We start from the raw sequence: 18,580 nt of genomic DNA, 5'->3' as shown, positions 1-18,580 counted from the left end.
AACAAATATAAAAAGTAATCAGAATTTGAGGAACAAAGCACCTCAAAACTCACATATTTAAACATCTATATGGGTGTCTGTCTCAGTGAAACAGAGAAGAGTCTTGGGACAAAATGGAGCCTTTGCAAACAGCATTCTGTTCGAAAAGAATTCATCTAAATTATGCCCTGTGCTGTTATTTCTTTAGTAGTACGAGGGCAAAATAAAGCTAGCTCCAGTTAGGGCAACTTTAATTGTAAAATAATAAAAATGTAAAGAGGCTTCCTTTGCCATCATCCTATGTTCTCACCGACTGACATCCGCTCTACATCTGAGCGCCATTCAGGAGAAAAGACAGGGTATATATAAAAACCAGCAGGTGAGTAGAGACTACAGACAGCAGCAATACTACAAATGCCACATTTTGACAGTGGTCAACAGCAAAAAGGTTTTTCTTCACACATTTTCTCTCACCCCACACCCCTCACTGCCTCTCACAAGTGCTCACAGCTCTCTCTAGAGGTATACGATACCTGGAATTTATCTATTTTTGGAAAACAAAGCTACACATAGAAATCATGGATTCCTCTTTGACCCACAACAAACTAAATCAGGCTCGAGTTCCAAGCATCATTCTCCGACCCCCTACCCACCCCCAACTATGAAAGTCTTTTCTGCTCAGAAGGTCCATGCATTTACTAAAATAATTTGAGACTTCATCAGAAAGGCCATTATGCCTGCAAACTTTAAATAATTTAAATGATTCCTTGTATATAAATATTTCATATCAGAAATTGATTTCCAAATGCAGCACACATGAAGAATGACCACACTAAGCAGTGGCCGAGTACATCCTGGTGTTCCAAAATACAGGCAGTATCTTACTGCAACAGAAAGACTGAATTCCACACGAGGTTATGCACGGTTATATGTACCACCTACATACAAATAAAACTGCAGCCTCTGACTCCCGCTCCTATCAGACTAGGAACTTATCCAGTGGAATCTTCAAGAAAAGCCAAGTAAAAGGCTTTGAAACAAATTTTTAATTTGTTAAACTGCTTCATTTTCAGGGGATTAACTGGGGCTTTGACGAGGTTAGAACTGATGCTGAATACTTTAACTGCCATGTCCTGAAAGCACTCAATTTTAACCTTGGGTGAGACCAGCCTAAGATTTTAAGCTCTCCAACCTTTAAAAAACTCTGGCCACTAGCCCCATCCTGTGTCAATAGGCAGAGGGGAAAAAAAAATCCTGTTTCTAAAAGTTGTAAGAAAAAAAACAAACAGGGTTGAGATGCGACCGCAAGCCTGAAAACATGCACAGGTTTTCCCTGAGCGGCATGAACAGCAGTCATGTTAAAAGCGGTGAACAAAGAACAGAGATGCACGATCAACACCACTAACCAGGGCTCCAGGCAGCACAGAATAAACCAGCTCGAAACACATGGGCACTGAGACCCCACAGCAACTTTCCAGGCAGCCTCAGGAGTGCGACAGCCCAGGAGCCTGGGCAGACTTGAAGTGTGGCAAAGAGAGGGTGGGTCCTCGCTGGAGCCCCTCCCCTGCCCTGTCCAGCAACTCTGGCCGCTCCTTTCCTCTGTGTGTTCCCAGAGTACCCAGGGAAGAAGGCGTAACAAGGTCAAGTGGGGCTGAACCAAGTAAAATATGTCCACTTCTCACCCCAAGCCAGCGGCACATATAACCCCAAAATGTACCATCCAGGAAAACACCTCCTAGCTGATGGAGACAATATTTCGAACTCTCTCTCTCTGTCTCTCTGTCTCTCTGTCTCTCTCTCACTCACTCACTCACTCACACACACACACACACACACACACACACACACACACACACACACACACTTTCTCTCTCTCTCTCTCAAACTTTCTTTTACCAGGACAATAGCCGAGAAGACAACATAACTCCTCAAGCCTTAGCAAAAGCTAAATCCTGTCTTCCTTTAGATGCAGCATTCAGCTTGATGTAGTTAAATTAACAAAATGTTCCCTTGACATTTAAATTCTCTTTTTCTTTCCGTTTTTCCTCCTTGTAAGCAGAGTGGGGGGTGATGTGTAATAATATGTCAAAGACAAAGCAACTTCAAAACAAAATCAGTTACTTGTAAACAATCCTTGTGGGGATGTTTTGCCCCTCCCCTCCCCCTCCCCAAGAAAAACAGCCCTGCCAGTTGTAATAGAAAGCGAAGTAAAGATAAATCAATTAGCTTGCTAATTTCTCCCCTCTCATTTATTTAGCTCTAGCACTGTATTTGTCGTAATTGACTACAATTATGTTAATTACTAACTCCAGTATAATTACTATATTTATTGTCATTGAGCAGGCGATGTACCCACAGCAAAGCTGGCATTTGTCGGGCATCAAGAAAGCAAACTGTCGAGAGGTGATTCTCGGCAAACTGGCGGATGTGGCTTCGGCAAATGAAAGGGCAAAAGAGATTTCATGCAATGTTAGTTTGAAAGCACCGGTTCATTAAGGATATTAATTTTCTGATAACTACACATTTAAGCGTGACACACTCGTGCCGTATCTACAGGATTTCGCAATTATTAATGCGTGACAGTTTCAAATGCTAAGTGAATCAATTAAACAGCAGCATTCACAATTTGAGAAGAGATAACTGCTTCATAACTACCTAAGACTACAATTTTCACATGACAAAAAAGAGCCATTGAGGCGCCTTCAAAACCTGACAGGTCAAGAAAGAAGTTTGAAACAAAAGCACCTTACAACCATCATCTCTCCTCTTTACTTGTCAGATCAACTTTGCTAGTGTCTCCCCAGAAACGGCATCACATGCCAGCTGCCACAAGGTGATTTTTCATGTCTTGTCAAAGAAATCTTTTATTCTATTTGCTCTGCATTAACATGTTACATTTATTGATCAAGGGCCTGTTCCGCAGCCACAGCAGGGCACTGAGCTCTCCATGCCTCCGGGGCTTTGATGTCCCGGTGACATTCGAGCCCGAATAATGCACATACTAAATGGATTTAATGCAGAAATGTGTTTGGGTCTGACAGTTACATTAATAATAGCCCCTCACACTGATAAATATGCAATTGCTACTATTAAGAGTTACCCAATTATGGGGAAAATATTTCTCTACCTTATAAATAAATCCATCAGGGAAAAAAAAAAAAGTTTTAACAATGGTGCATTTTTTTAAAACATTTCTCCAGCTGCAGAAACTAGGCGGTATGGGGGTTAACACCCCCTCTCCCACCCTCCTCTCCTATTGTTTTTAGTAAGTCTTGCTTTATCTCAAAAATGGGTCTGGGATTTTTTTTTAAAGAAAAAAGCTCTTTTGTCGGTCTTCCCTGCTCTACCCGTCTCTTATTTCTTCAGAACCAGAGAAAAAGCAGACACCCAAGAGACTGAAAAATTGGGTTCTGTATAAACTCAGAGAGGAGCTTAGGGGAGGTGGTGCAAAGGTGGGGGGCACGTAGCTGATCCCCATAATGATGGGTCTGGAGGAGGGGGTGTCTTTTTTTCTTTAAACTCTAAAAGGAAACCTGAGCATGTGTGTGTATGTCTCTTCCTCATTTACAATCCTAAGTGACCTTGTGCTGTGGCAGTGATGAGGGTGTGAGTGCAAAGGGGAAGAGAAAGCAGCTGGGACAGGAGAGAGCTTTTATTAGGAAAGCCTCGGCCAGGGAGAATTCGTAGTTCCTACATCCCTGCAATTAAACATAGACACCCAGCAAAATGCATAATCACTCCCTTTTCATCATAAAGGGGCAGGGAACAGCTGAAATCACCAGCACAGCAGTCCCCAAGGAGACAAGAGGAAAGAGGCTTTTCACATGGTGGGTGTGTGCATGCTAGTGAGTACATGTCCAAGTACAGACACAGACATGGACACACACACACCCTCTTCTTTTCCCTCCAGAATCAAAAGTCATGCATGCAGTCATCCGTCTCAAGGTTCCCCATCCTGAGGCTGGGACAGTAGAGCCACGGCAAATGCTGAGCCATTTCTTGCCCTGACAGTGACCATCTGAGCCATGCCTCGTAACCCAGAGGGGGCAATAAAAGCAGAGGAGGAGGTCTCTGGGAACCCCCAACTCCCAGCTGGCACAGGCCTCACGAGGTCACCAAACTTTGCACATCAGGAAGGTGTGGGAGAAACTGGAGAGAGAAGGAAATGCAACAGAGACAACCCTGAGGCTTCTATGGTCTCCAACCTGGAGCTGCAGGATCCACTCTGACCCAGCTTCCGTGAACTCCACAGGCTGCTCATGATTTTATATAACAAACTCCCCTGCCCCCAAGGAAATATAGGCTTGGAAATGACCACCCATCTTCTCGCACAAAGAAAGCAATGATTTATACCATGAGAAGCAGTCTAGAGTAACTGCAAAGCTGAAGTCAAACCACCAGGGCCATTTAATCCCAGCATTTAACCATCATTGTGATCTGGGGGAGATTTCTACCCCTATCTTGGCCTCAGTGGCTACATCGGAAAATACTGTTGGGAGGACTGAACGAGCTAACACCTGGTAGGTGCTCTGCCCAGCCTCGGCATGTAGCAAGTGCTCTATAATATTGCTCATGTATTAATAAGGAAAAAAACCATGATGTCTAATGTCACTTGTTTGACCCCTTGTCCCTGGGCTCCTTTGCAGGGCCGAGCAAGTCACCTCTGGGTACTCATCTGCAAGGCTGCTTTACTTCATGAAGTGAGCCATTCCCCAGCTCTCGCCTACAGGACTCAGAGGTCTTCCTCAGGGTGCAGCTGGCGTGGGGGAGGGAGGGTTCTTTGGTCTAAAGCTGTCCCATGCCCTGCAAGACATTTAGCACCCCAGGCCTCACCCACTAAATGCTAGTCGAGTCCCCACCGCCATCACTGTGATAGAACTTCATGGTTTAGAAGACAGAAGGCCAGTGAGTAGAGAGTCTGAACGGGTGAAACTCGCCGGTCTCTCCCCCTATTCCCGAAAATCATCCCTGCTTCCAACAGCCACCCTGACAACAGACAGCAACACCACCACATGTGCAATGACCTCAGAGCAGAGAGCAGGGCAGGGGGAGAGGGTAGAGCGGGGGGCCCAAGTTCCAAACGGCTCAGAGAGAGAAACTTTACAAAAAAAGGAAAATTAAACCGAAGGCTCTGAAGGACTTAAACGGGTGAGATGAGAAATAAAAGGCATTACTAAACAAGTGTACGAATTTCTCATCCTGCAGGCAACACTGTAGGAAATATGGAGACAAGGTTTATGAAAGCCCTTTCTAAACCACACTGCGAGTCATAGGGAACATCGCCATCTATGAGAAAGCTGAACCTCAGGAAAGCCCCACAGTCTCTCAGTCAACTCGCTCCAAAGGCCCACCACTGCCCCAGCTCAGTCTTACACTCTGTGGCTCAATACCCTATTTTCTGGCCAAAGGGTAGAAATCCATGAAGTCAGGACATTCTTGGGGGAGGGAGGCAGCAAAGTACCACATAAACCTCACTCGCAGTGGCTTCCTACCTGCTCCCTTGGGTCATCTTCCTTCCCTCCCTTCCTGTTTTCCTTTAAACTGTTTTTGGTGGTTCTACAGTCACAAAGGTCACTCTAGGAAGAGTCATAAGTCAAGGAAATCAAAGTCTTGCTATCGAGACATCAAACATTACCTGCCAGGTCATTTTCCACTTCACCTTTTGACTGTATGTTCTGCTGGTAGCCGGAGACACTAGAATGGCCAATAATATTCTTGGAACAAAAAAGGTGCTTTTCATAGCACTGCCCAGATCAGAGAGAACACTGCTTCCAACATACGTAGACCCTCGCCTCCTTGAATCACTCAGGGCTTATCAAGGCCCTAGAACTATTGTGAAAATTCACTAACAGTTTCTCTTCCTAAAGCCTATCTTTCCCATCATCATCTCTTCCTCTCAAGTCTCACCAACATGATGAGCTCTGTTGCCAACCCAACCCCAATATCAGTGAGCTCCCCAAGTAAGACTACTACATTTGGGTTTTGAAAACAAGTATGAACAAGGCCCCTGACTGCAAAGAAACAGTTTGATGAAGACCCAACACCAACAGAACATGACCTTCGAGCTGTTCTCCTAAGAGTCTAGGCGGGGAGTTCTCTTACTCATTCCTACCATGATATGAACAAAGGAACGCTCCCAGTTGGGAAGGATGAAAAATGTGAGCAAGATGAGTGGGCTTTAGCCTATGCAATGTCAGACAGCTGGAAAACTAAGGCATTTGTACCAGTTAGAACAGGCTAGCTTACACTGCATTAAATAACTCCACGTCTTGTAACACAAATTTCTTGTTTACAATCTATATCCAACATAGGTCAGCAAGGGGTTCTGGTCATTTATGGTCAGAACCCAAGACTGATGGCCACAGCAAGCAGAAGAGAAAGTGGCAAATTATGCACTGGCTCTTCAAGTTTCTGCCACTGGTTATACCAAAGGGTGCAAAGATGTGCAAACATGCCATATACTTAAAGAGGAAATCTTGAATGTTTGTGAGGAACCCCAATGACTACCAGAGAGTGAAATGGCCCTATGGAGGGCCCCTAAGAGTTGGTTTTTAGCCTCACTAGCTCCATGTTTAAGCACTAACCATAGCTCTGCTTACTCAAGACCTATTATGTGCCAGGTAATTTGTTAGGCACTTTACACACAGTTACACACTCAACATTTTTGTAATTAGCCCAAGGCCAGTTAAACAACTGGTGAGTGACAGTCCTAAGATTTCAAGCCGGGGTGGCCTAACCCCAAAGCCTTGGCTCCTTTCATTACACTGCCCATTTTCCCAACTGAGCAGCAAGCTAACAGGCCCAGTTTTGTCCAGCAGTTAGTAATAGGCATAGATATGGTGGTATGTCCGCCCTCGAAGATTTGACAGTGTACCAGTTGTCCACCTCACTGCCTGGCAGGGAGGACAGAGCCACTCTTTTTCTACTGGAGCTGCCCAAACTCCCCAGCCCATCACTGTCATCCTGGACAAAGCCAGAGAAGCAGCAAGCTCCCACCTAAGAAAGTTTCTCCTAAGCAATTCTCCCATCCAGTACATTTATCAGAGTGATGCTAAGTAAGATACAACTGCCAATGATTTTTAAAACGTAAGCTTCCTGTTGCCATAGATCAATTAAGCCCTCTCAATTTTATTGCCAGATTGACACAGATGTGCTTATCACCGTGTGCCGTGGGAGCTCTGCTCTGCCCACTGTGTTCACAGGCTCAGCAGGCAACCCACCCAACCCACTCAAGGCCCTTGGGGGAGAGAAACGGGCCACCAGAGAGAACACTGCCCTTTCCCAGTCAGGGGAGAAGGAAAATGAAAGCTGGAACAACTCATTACCAAGATCTCTTTGCCTCGATCAAGGAACCGGAGGACTCTCTGTACTGATCACAGAAGTAAAGTAAAATACGAAAACCTCAAAAACGAGTTCAAGTAAGAGTTTGGGACAATGGATATTCAAATACTCCTGGTAGCAGAAGTCGGTATAACCTCTCTTTAAGGCAATCTGCCATCTGTATCAAGGCTCTCTGACAATTCCATTTCCAGGAATTTGCCCCAAACAACTAATCAGAGACATTCATCAATGAGCATTACAAGGCAATTTATAACAGAGATATTTATAACAGTAAAAATCTGGAAACAATCTAAATGTCCAACATTAAGAAATAAGAAACCATTAAAAACTGTAATATTTATTGAGATGGGAATATGCTTCCAACACAATGTAAGCAACAGCGTCATTTAAAAAATATTTGGCATTATGAAAGACTCCAAGACAATAAAATGTTAACGATGGTGATTCCTGGGTGGTAAGATTATCAGTGAAAATTTGAGAGAAAGAGGGTTTCTGTCATACCTTTGTGTTTTTCAAGATTTCTAAATTGATCATTGTTGGTTTCATTATTTACAAGACTGTCTTCAAAAAATAAAACCTAAAGTACAATGTCATGCAGATGTAAACACTGGATTCATGATCATAAATGCATCTAAGTTTAAGGGACAAAACTTCACTCCTCTTGGCTATTACCTAATATGCCCTTTAAAGGGGGGATGGCAGGACCCTACACCTGAGAATCATGTCCAGAGAGCTGGTCCCAGTTCACGGTCATTGCAGTTCACCTGGTTTTCATCATAACAGGAAGAATGAGGTCTGGGCTGAGAGAGCAGGTAAGGAATGTTTGAGTCTTTTAAGGGAGCCAGAAATTTTATTTGGACCTTTTGTCTTGCTTCCCTTTCCAACCCGACAGAGAACATACTGGCCAGGGACTTTAACTCCCTCCAGGACAGAGTCATAGAAGCAAGACAGTCTCAACTTCCACGACTTTCTGCATAGTTTACTACTGGACAACCCAACTGAGGTAGAGATGGAGTCACCATACTTAACGCAGGAGACAAGACCCTAAGGTGTAACGGGAAGAAAAAATAAAAGGTCAGAGCTTATAAACCCATAACCACACTCCCCTCCAGCATGAACAGGTGGCCATAGAGACAATCAGCAGAAACATCACTTTCATGAATGAAATTAACAACGATGATGGGCTATGAATTAATAGACAACAGAGACGGATGTCCCTATCACAAGTGGTTAACTGAAGCCTGGTGCCTCCGTTTTAACTAACATCTTGGCAAGAAGTAATATAAATCTGGCCACATGAGAAATTCTCATGTTAGCATATGCACGGAATATCTCTGGAGGATGACAAAAATCAACTACCAGTAGTTAGCAGTGCAGATGGGAACCAGGAGGCAAAAGGACTTACGTGTAAAGGAGATTTTCTTTTCACTGGTTGCATGTTTGTTCCTCCTAAAGACTGTGCCATGTGAACGTATTAAATATTTTGAAATGAATAAATAGAACTCCTTGCCTAAAAACAAGCTGTACTCTAAAGCACAAACAGACTGCAGCTGATTTTGTGATTTATGAGATTAGCAAAATTTGTATTAGTGGCTCTCATCCATTTAAGGCAATACCCGGATATGACTCTTCGGATGAGAAAAGGAAGCCTGCACAGATGCTCTATAAAAAGGAGGGGGGTGATTTTTCTGAATATAACAGAGTAAGAAGAATTTTGTGTTTCTGAGGGCAGCTCTGGAAAGAAAAGTGACATTGGAAAGCAGAGAAAGTGGCTGGGAAAGAGGGGCACCTGGTCACATGCAGGAGACCTGATCCTAATGAGAGGAATCGCCAAGGAGAAGGTCTCTAGGGCAAGGGGGTACCCAGAAGATTTCCAGGAACAATGCTAGCCCAATGTGTCTCCTGCTGCGTCCAACAATTACCACCCTATCGCCCCCAGCACACTTTGAACTGGCATAATACACAGTAACATTGTGTTGGGCTTCAGAGAGATGAAGGGGGTGTCCCAAGTGGGGCCAGACAGGCTGCCAAGAGGGAGAACAGCAGACAGAGCAGAGAGAGTTAGAACAGGGAGCTATGGTGAATCCAGGTGGAGAGCAAATACAGGGTGATATGCTCCCCCAAATTCCATGGAAATAGTAAGTCAGGGCTGGGAAGAAACCTTCTACAGAAGGTGGGATGGGGATTCACAGTATTTCCTTTGGGTATGATGATCCCTGCAGGCTGGTGGGCTAGTGACATCTGTCACATTCCCGTCTATTTGGAAGGTAAGTTTATTATCTTTCTCTTCCCTTCTCCTCCTTCTCTCCCCTCCCCCATTTTTTTAAGAGAAATTAGTTAGGCATCTAAGTCGTCTTTGAATATTTATCCAGCTGAAGGCAGAGACCAGGGCCCGAGTAAGCTTGCATCTTCCTCTGACACGCAAGATAAATAGTGCCACCTCCCTTCGCCCCCGAGTTAGGTTAATAAGACCATCAAAGATGAGCCAATCCCAACATAACCATGTCAAGCCAGGGTTACTCTTCTCCACTGTGGTCTGTAACACCTTCTGACTTTATAAGTCCTAATATAAACCCTTCCATTAGACTTCATCCCTGCCCCAACCCAGCTATAACCCACACACTGACCACAACAGGGGTAAGAACAGGTTCCTGACCAGAAGGGATCACTCCTCACACTCAACACTTACAGAAATCTGTCTCCTCAACAGCAACAAAAATTAATACAAATCTTAACTCCTCTCCCTCTGAATTTATTCCACCGATCTCCTTCTCACAAAATGTTCCTGCCTCCAGGATCCATCATTTCCTGTGATAAATCCTTTTAGATCCAGCCCCTCAGAGCCAAGAGCCCCTTCTCGCCCGCCACCAAGCTCGCTCGGCACACACACACCTCCCAGGATTCCAGCCTCTTCTTTGCCAAAGGGAGGCAGGGCCCGGAGCATGACAAAGACGGCTGTTTCCTCAGAGCTGGCAGCCCAGCCCCGTGACCTGTGACCGCTGACACGCTCCCTCACAGGGCCCAGCCTCCTCAAACCCACATCCGGGCTCCCAGCAGCAAAGCAGCCACTGCCCGAGCCACAGAGCCCCAAGCCCCTGCAGGCCGGTCACATGGGAAGAACTCCTTCCGATGCCCCAAGGAACCCTTTGCCTGAGTCTGTCCTGGGGAGCTCTTTAAGGGGCGCCTGTGTCTCAGGCACTGTCCAGTCCAGGTTGTGTATTCTGTCCCCAATTTGGGTAGGGACCAAAAACCATCCTTTGTTTCTTTAGAGTCAGCGTTTGTTTGGCATCCTCTCATCACTCTATTACTTTGCAACTTTTCAGTTTCCACATCTCTCCAGAAGCATACAAACCCCTTGGGAGTCAGGGAGAGAAAGCACACAGCGCCCACTCTCTTCCAACACAACTCCCTGGACGCCCCTTCCCTGGAGACCATGCATCTCAGCTGTGAGTTCTTGAGCACCAGCCCAAGAAGCTCTGCTGGCTTAGCTTCAAGTCCCCTCTGGTGCCTTAAAGCCCTGAATTTTGTCCATCTTCCCTGGAATCCATAATTCCCAAGTGTCCCGACTCAGAAGACACTCCGCAGCATGGAAGCAGGAAAGTACAGAAGCCCTGGGGTGGGATTCCAGCTCCTCACCCCTCCTTCCACCTTGAGACAGTTTGTTCCCCTCACAGGACAGCATGGCTCTCAAGGGGACACAGGAAAAACCTCTGTGTGGAACCACCTCGTTAGGAAAAGCCACCACCCAGATCCCTGCCCATTTGTCCCACTGATACCTGCTTTCCGAGAGCCTCCTAGCTCCCTCCCCGAAGCCCCCAAGCCAGTCGCAATTCAAAATCTTTTAGGAAGAAATGAAATAACTGTTTTCTCCATTGGAATAATACAGACGATCACACTTACCTTCTCTGCCAAGTTTGGAACAGTTGTTCAAGTTTCCCTCCCACCTACCCCATGCCAACAGTGTTGGAATTACTTTGAAATACCATCTGGGAGAAATCATCATCACAAATATTTAAAGTTCCAATTCATAAAAAGGCAAAGAAAAAAAAGCACACAAAAACACTCTACCTGGAATTTGGCAAATCTTTGGGCGATGGAGTTATCCAGGAAAGCATTCCTCAACACCCCCAAAACACTTGCTGGTTCTACCTCACTTTCTCCCCAAGAGTATTCTAACTCGTCTGCACGGACATCAGTGAGAAAGGAAAAGAACAAAGTGACACTGACAGCCCTCTCGTGACACATGTGAGACCGAAGATGCTCACGCTCGCTGCTTTTTCATCGGCGCAAAGAGGGGAGCAGAGAACCACGTGAAGCAGAGTCAAACCTTTGGGGTGCGGTTCCACAGGTCTCACAGCCCTGTACCCTATGCAGAGCTGGGATGTCTGACTTTTATCTGCAGGCCGTTACCAGGGGTACTGGGTCTCCCAGGCCTGGTCTGCGTCTCGTGAAGGTTACATACCTCAGAAGGTTAAAGCTCAGATCAAGCCTCTTTGCAAAATGTCCACAGTCCCTGCCGAGGTGCTCTGGAATCTCTCTGCAGTCCTGGCCTATGTAGGACACCTGGAAATTAAATGGAACAGAAACAATTGTGGCCAACGGAAATCACCCAGCTGCTCACAGCCCTGCGTCACTGATCCGATGATTGCTTCCGCAACTTGAAACACACGCTTCACACACGAGAAGCCCCACGTGTGGCTGTTTTCCTGATCAAATCAGCTTTGGGGGCTTCAGGGACTGCCAACAGCTCCCCTTTGCTGGTACACTTAGCATGATGGAGACTAATCCCAGCACAATGGAAACTGGACTGAAATTGGCCTGATTCAGATGTCCCAAAAAAAACCCAACGTCAGAGCACGCTGGTATAATCACAGCAATCAGCCTCTTGCTCAGGGGCCTTCCCAACAGCTGCCCCTCTGGCTCTCCTGCTTCCCCTCCTCTGCTCCCACCCTCCCCCAAATACCCTGTGATGCACATTACCTCATAAAACACACAGCAGATGCACTTACCAGCATTCAACCTGCAGGGTGCTGGAACAAATAGGGTTGGACAAGAAAACCTCCCCAGACCGCCAATCCCATCCTATTTCCACCGTGTATAAAATGTCCTCCACACTCTGAACGAAGCTGACTCAAGGCGACGGGGCAATGACGGGTGGCCAGAGCTTCCAAGACTCTGTCCTCCAGGGATCCTTTGGCAATCAACCCCACTCTGCTTGCAGACCTGTTCCCTCAGGCATTCTTTTACTTATTTTATTATTATTATTATTTACCTAGAGTGTGCCCAAACATTAAGAGGCTGAACTGAAATTTGATCCCAAAACTTCTGACTGTGACAAGGTCAGAGGGCTTTCTCACTGCTCCAAGCACTGAGTTTTTGAAACTCACTTTTACAGATAGCACACTGCAGGAAGGACTGGCAACTAATTCCAAAACCAGTAAGACAAACCAGTGACCAGGTGGCCAGTGGGTCACAGTACGTGACGCTTTCCCACTAAAGGACCCTACCTTCAATTGCTCGGCAGAAATTCGTGGCTGTAGCCTTGATCCTTTCCCCCTGCAAATCCTCATTCTTCTACACATACAGACAAGGATGTCTTGGAATGAGAGAGAGGTGTCCAGGGGGGTGGGGAAGTTATGATTCCTAATTGAGAACAAGAATATGGTGGCCTTCTTGCATCCTCAGGTATTGGGTTAAACTGTATGAATTACTAATATTTCGATCATTGTAGAACTACACAACAGTACTTTCATATGGCTCAATCTAATACAAGTCACGCTGCACCCTAGCACCCTCAATTTTTCAGGTCATCTCTCAACCCTGTCCTATCCAATGGGGACCAATTGTTGATGATACAACATCGTGTATTCACTCTCCTTCAGTAACTTCATTCCTGGAGGAGACAAAATGGGGATAAGGGACAGAAAAATAGCTGACTCCAATAAAATTATTTTGACTTAGGAAGATACAGGCTAGAAACTAAAGAGCTGTAAGTTAAATATGGTAATCTCTCCCCTTTCTACACGAGACCCATCTTTCTTCAGAACTCCTTGTGTAACAAATTAAGTTCTGCTTCCAAGCAGAGATGGAAGTTATACACTAAGGAGAGACTGGAGAATCTAGGGATTTCAATCACTCAAATGTCCACTCCATCAGCAGCTTCTTCTGTATTATATGTTCACATTGGTCCCCAGGCCCAAGGTGCTCACCTGAAAACCCATCCCTTTCACCCAAAATGCACCACCATCTTGTACACATCAAAATCATTCAAGACCTCTGCTATATATGAAGCAGAGAGGCTGAGCTTTCAATGTAGGAACTGAGTTCTTTCCTCATAGGGTCATCAAGGACTAAATTTAGTAGGGACTCAATCACAACCCCTCATGTTTTATACAGGGAAACTAAGACTCCAGAGGCCTGCCCACTATAATACATCTTTCTTAATGATAGAGCCTGGACCACACCTTGCACCAGGAATAAGGACTTCCAACATGCAGGCCATGGAATTCTTAAATATCCACATGTGGATGTGGATTTTCTTCAACAACAAAATCCAGTGGTGCATCTATCATCAAGTTTCGGCTTCAAAATGAGTTTTCCTAGCTGAAAGGTCTAGAACTACCTCATGACACCATGTGGAAGGCCCCAGAAGAGTGTCAGAGCCTGGGGAAAGAGGGATATTTGCTCCCCTTTTTCTTCTGTAGGATTCCACTTCAGAGCAAACAAACACCAAGGACAGCTATCACCATGAAGCATTCGGATCATTCACAACATGTCTAACAAGACTCCCATCAGCTTGTTTTATTCCATGGTCTTAACAGCGCAATATCCCAAGAGAACTAAACAAAGCACAACTTGCTCCTATTCCACAGAGATGAAGACCAAGTCTCCAAAATTTAGTAAGAAAACCAACTTGATAAGCCATCTGCATGCTTAGATCACCCTCATGGTAAACTGGAAGCTTTTTGAGATGTGAGCTAAGTCAACCATGTTGAAGGGTTCAAATTGGCTGGAAAAGGCTTAAAAGCAGCAAGCAGTCACTGCCAGGCACTGCAACCAACACTCATAATGAGAGGAGAAACTTATTTAAGAAGTGCTCCTGGGACTTCCCTGGTGGTGCAGTGGTTGAGAACCTGCCTGCCAATGCAGGGGACACGGGTTCGAGCCCTGGTCTGGGAAGATCCCACATGCCGTGGAGCAACTGGGCCCGTGAGCCACAATTACTGAGCCTGCACGTCTGGAGCCTGTGCTCCGCAACAGGAGAGGCCGCGATAGTGAGAGGCCCGCGCACCGCGATGGAGAGTGGCCCCCGCTTGCCACAACTAGAGAAAGCCCTCGCACAGAAACGAAGACCCAACACAACCATAAATCAAGAATTAAATTTTTTTTTAAATGTATATATAGTTATACAATTTTTTAAAAAGTTAAAAAAAAAAAAAGAAGAAGTGCTCCTGAGTGGAAGACATTACCTCTCAGGATGTCAGGAAACTTTCCGGAGCATGGGACCACCTGACGTAAAACAGGAAGCCAGAAGAGCCAGATCAAAAATAGTTTGCATCTTCACCAAACAAGAGGAGGGATACAGAGCTTAACAGATCTTAAATGGCACAGAAGAGCCCATCCAAAATGAGAAGTCATTGCATTTAGTCAATTATCTTGATTTTGAGTGAACTGAAGAACAAAGTTTCGTACTTTTAGTTTGCCTACCTTATGTAATAGGCACCCCAAGACTTCTACCCTGTGTGGAATTACAACAGAAAAGGACACCATTATCAGGGAAATGAAAACATATCAAGTTCAAGACCCTTACAGAGAGGAACACCAGACAGAAAAACAAGAATGTCTTGGCGGGATACCCACATGTACACACAGCCAGTTCCTCTGAGCAGAAGCTGCAGAAAATTACCAAACTGCAGAACACTGAGGGTTTCTCTTTGCAGTTGGGATGGTCTGGCTCCTGAACTTTTCCGTAGTAGCCAGACTGAGAGGAGATTATTTTAGGATGCCTGCCCCCACCCAGGGGTGAGGGATTCTTAATTTTAAGTTCACAGTACTGGAAGCTCTGTGAGAGTAGAAACAGCTCTGGGCATGAGTTTGGGTCCCTGTGCTGCTGCTTCCAAACCGTATTATCTTGGATGGGTCACAATCTCATGGAGTCTGTTCCTCTTCTATAAACTAGTTAAAAACTAACCACCTCCAAAGGTGTTAAGAATAATGTAACTACTAACACTTATTAAAAGCTTACCACCTGGCTCTTAACTAGTCAACCCTGGTTAAACAGCCCCATGAGTCACATATTACCCTGTAATGTAAGTTAAAATTGAGGAATGAGGTAAGTTAACATATTTAAAGTACACAGCCCTGTCCTGGGCACCTAGTGGCCACTGGGTAAATAGTTATTGAATCAGACCAATATCCCTGTGGCAGGGGTTTCTTATTCCAGTGTCTCTCAGGTATGAGATTTCAGTACCCAAATTTCAAGTTTTCATTTATACCTGCAGTTGTATGAATGCCACTACTTTAATTATCCTAAGCTAGTGGAAAAGGAAGATTGAGGCTTTCGTACTGAATATAAATGATGCATTCAAGCCAAAAGAAGACCAAATGGAGTCAGATCCATGCTAAAAGATTTTACAGAGAAAAGTGGAGGGAGGACCACCTCATCCCCGAGCGTGTGGCGTTACAGGTCTGTGCAACTCCTCAAACCCAGGGCGATGGCCGTCAGCCTACAGCAGCATTGAAAGCAGTGACCAAGTTTCAGCAAAACATCACCCATCTCATTAAAGTGTTTATTTTATGGGTGTTACGGTTTTCATCTTTACACTTAAGCCATCCCTTTATTTGGGGCTTATAAGTCTCTAAATATGAACTTAGAAAAAGTTCTATCTGGGTTTATGTTTGTATACTTAAGCAATATTGTAATAAAAACAGTAATACTGTGGATTCACGGCAAGTGGGGTTTTTTCCCCCCTTTATAAGGATCCCGAGTTTGAGAAGTACCATGTGATACACATTCAAGGTGCTATATCTTATAATGGCTGCAAGGGGGAGAATGCTAAAAAGACCCTAACCCCAGGGCCACCACTCAGATTCACTGATCTAGGTGGTTTAGAATACGGGACACTAATGACCCAAGGGCATTTTCCCCAACCTGCCTGCTCAGCTCCTCCCCTGGCAGCTCCATCTGTTTAGAACTGTCCCTAGGGACCCAAAATGCCTCACCCACAGGTCAGTGAATGCCCTTGGGCAGTCTGAGATGTGTTAAAAGCAAGGGGCGCAAAAAAAAAAAAAATCAAGTTTGGGAAACAGGTGAAGAAAAAGGGAAAGGGAGGCACAGGACGGGGCAGCCCCACTGCCAAGTCTTCCATGAAGCTGGAAGAAGCTACACCCAGAGAATCCTGGGTCTGAAATGCAGAGACCTAGGTTCTGGTGGGTCAGGGACCCTGCTTGGGCAGAGGCCCTCTCCTCCAGCCCTTCCCTTGGCAGCCTTGTTAACTCCCAGAAAGCCCCTTTTCCCTGCCAGCTAAATAAGATGCATCATTTTAACCTCTTTCCCAGGCTGGTACCTCCCTGGCCTGCTCCCTTCTGAACTCTGAGAAGGGGAAACCTTCCCTTAGCCCAAAAGTAACCTCAAAATCTAATTCTGCCTGACACTACCTGCCTTAGGCAATCCAAGGGGAGAACTTCAACACCTCAGAACCATTTCTCTAGGGTGTGCAGGGAAAGGTGGGAAGGAGGAGGGCTGGCTTAATCAGAGTTTAAAAGAGACACCTGGCTTCTCCAGCAAGTAAAAGGCACCTGGTCCCCACAGTGGCTGAGTCCATTCCTCCAGCAATGACTAAGAACACCTAAGGCTTCACTACAGGGCTGGCAGCAAGTAAAGCTGGGTGTCTATCACCTCGGGTTGAAACTGGAGTGTTGCCATTCCCCATGGACGCCTGTTAAAGAAATCAGGTGCCGAAATAAAACTGGAGAACTGTAGCCTTCTACCCACCTCTGATTAGGGGCCTAGGGTCAGAAGCCGAAGCAAGTCTGCCGCAGAACCCCCCAACCCAGCGCCTGCAGGGATGCATCATGATTTTCACTGTCTTTCATAGATTCCTTCCTCCATGGCGTAAGGGGGGGGGGAAAAACCCATAGCTACAATTTATATTCTACAACTGCACTGGTGTACAGACAAATATATTAAAACGTTTCTTTAACCAAGGTTTTTTTTTCTGGTTATGAAAGAATTAAAACTTTTTTGTGGGCCCGGAAAAGTACCGTGGGCTGTGGGTACTACCCACTCGGCCTGACGGGGAGGTCCGCGGGCTGGCCCCTGGTCAGTGGGCGCCGGGGCTGGAGGGGACCCGGGCGACCTGGGGGCCTTCCCCCCTCCTCCCACCCAGGAGGTGTGCCAGGCGCAAAACCGAGCCTGTGCTCACCAAACTCGGGTAGGCCTGGGCAGGGACCCACTCCCCACCTGCCGACGCAGCCCCCTGCAGTGAGGCAGGGGGCCCCGTCTAACCTCGGGACGCCGCTCACCCCAGGGCTCCCTCCCCCGACCGACTGTGCCGAGGCGGGGGCGGGGTGGCCCCAGCGGACTTACTTGAGCTCCACTGACCACAAGCCCAGCCATGGCGACGGGGCGGGCGCGCTGTACCAAGTGCGGAGCGCGGAGCAGGAGCGCAGCGGCGGCGGCGGCGGACAGCTCGGGCCGGCTGTTAGTTCCGCACTGGGTGGTCAGCTGACCCGGCGGAAGCCCGAGGCGCGGGCCGGGCGTCGGAACCTCGGCTCAGCTGTGCGCCCGCCGCCCGCCCTGGGCCGGGCCTCGCGCAGGTGAGCCTTGTTCAGCGCCCCGCGCGCCGCAACAGGTGCCCGCAGCGCCTGCGTCCGACTCACTGGCGAGACCGCCGGGCTTCCGCGTGCCCCGCCCCCGGGCGCCCCAGGACCCTACGGCTCAGGAAGGGTCAGGGCAACAGGAATAGCGGCCCCCATCTCATGCCCAGAGCCCTGGCGCGTTGGTAGGGGCGCACTGGGGGATGGGGGAGCAGGGAGGTCTCCCATCACGGGCTCCCCATCGCAGCCGTTAGCCAGGGGCGTGTGGAGAGCCAGGACTTTCCTCCATGTCACAATCCGGATTACATAACTGTCCTCAACTGCAGGGAGGAGGGGCACCTTGGTGGGAACTCCTCTCCCCAACTTTGAGGCGAAGAGGGGAGTTTAGAGATTGAAAGGACACCTGATGGGGTGGAGTTTCCATTTGCATGGGGAGCAGGAG

General features: G+C 46.8%; 1 protein-coding gene across 1 annotated transcript in view; it reads right to left on the bottom strand.

The window, feature by feature from the left end:
* Positions 1 to 18,177, bottom strand: part of LRMDA (leucine rich melanocyte differentiation associated) — a 1,312,323-nt gene extending 1,294,146 nt beyond the window's left edge. Inside the window, exons 1-2 of the mRNA XM_082408834.1 lie at positions 17,909 to 18,177; positions 11,783 to 11,883 (exon numbers count right to left, since the gene is read on the bottom strand). Coding sequence (XP_082264960.1) covers positions 11,783 to 11,883; positions 17,909 to 17,938 — 131 coding nt within the window. The 5' untranslated portion in view covers positions 17,939 to 18,177. The remainder of the gene's footprint in view (positions 1 to 11,782; positions 11,884 to 17,908) is intronic.
* Positions 18,178 to 18,580: the final 403 nt, after the last annotated feature.

Source organism: Balaenoptera borealis (assembly GCF_965194805.1).
Source record: "Balaenoptera borealis genome assembly, chromosome: 10".
Lineage (NCBI taxonomy): Eukaryota > Metazoa > Chordata > Mammalia > Artiodactyla > Balaenopteridae > Balaenoptera > Balaenoptera borealis.
This window is presented reverse-complemented; position numbering and strand designations above follow the sequence as displayed.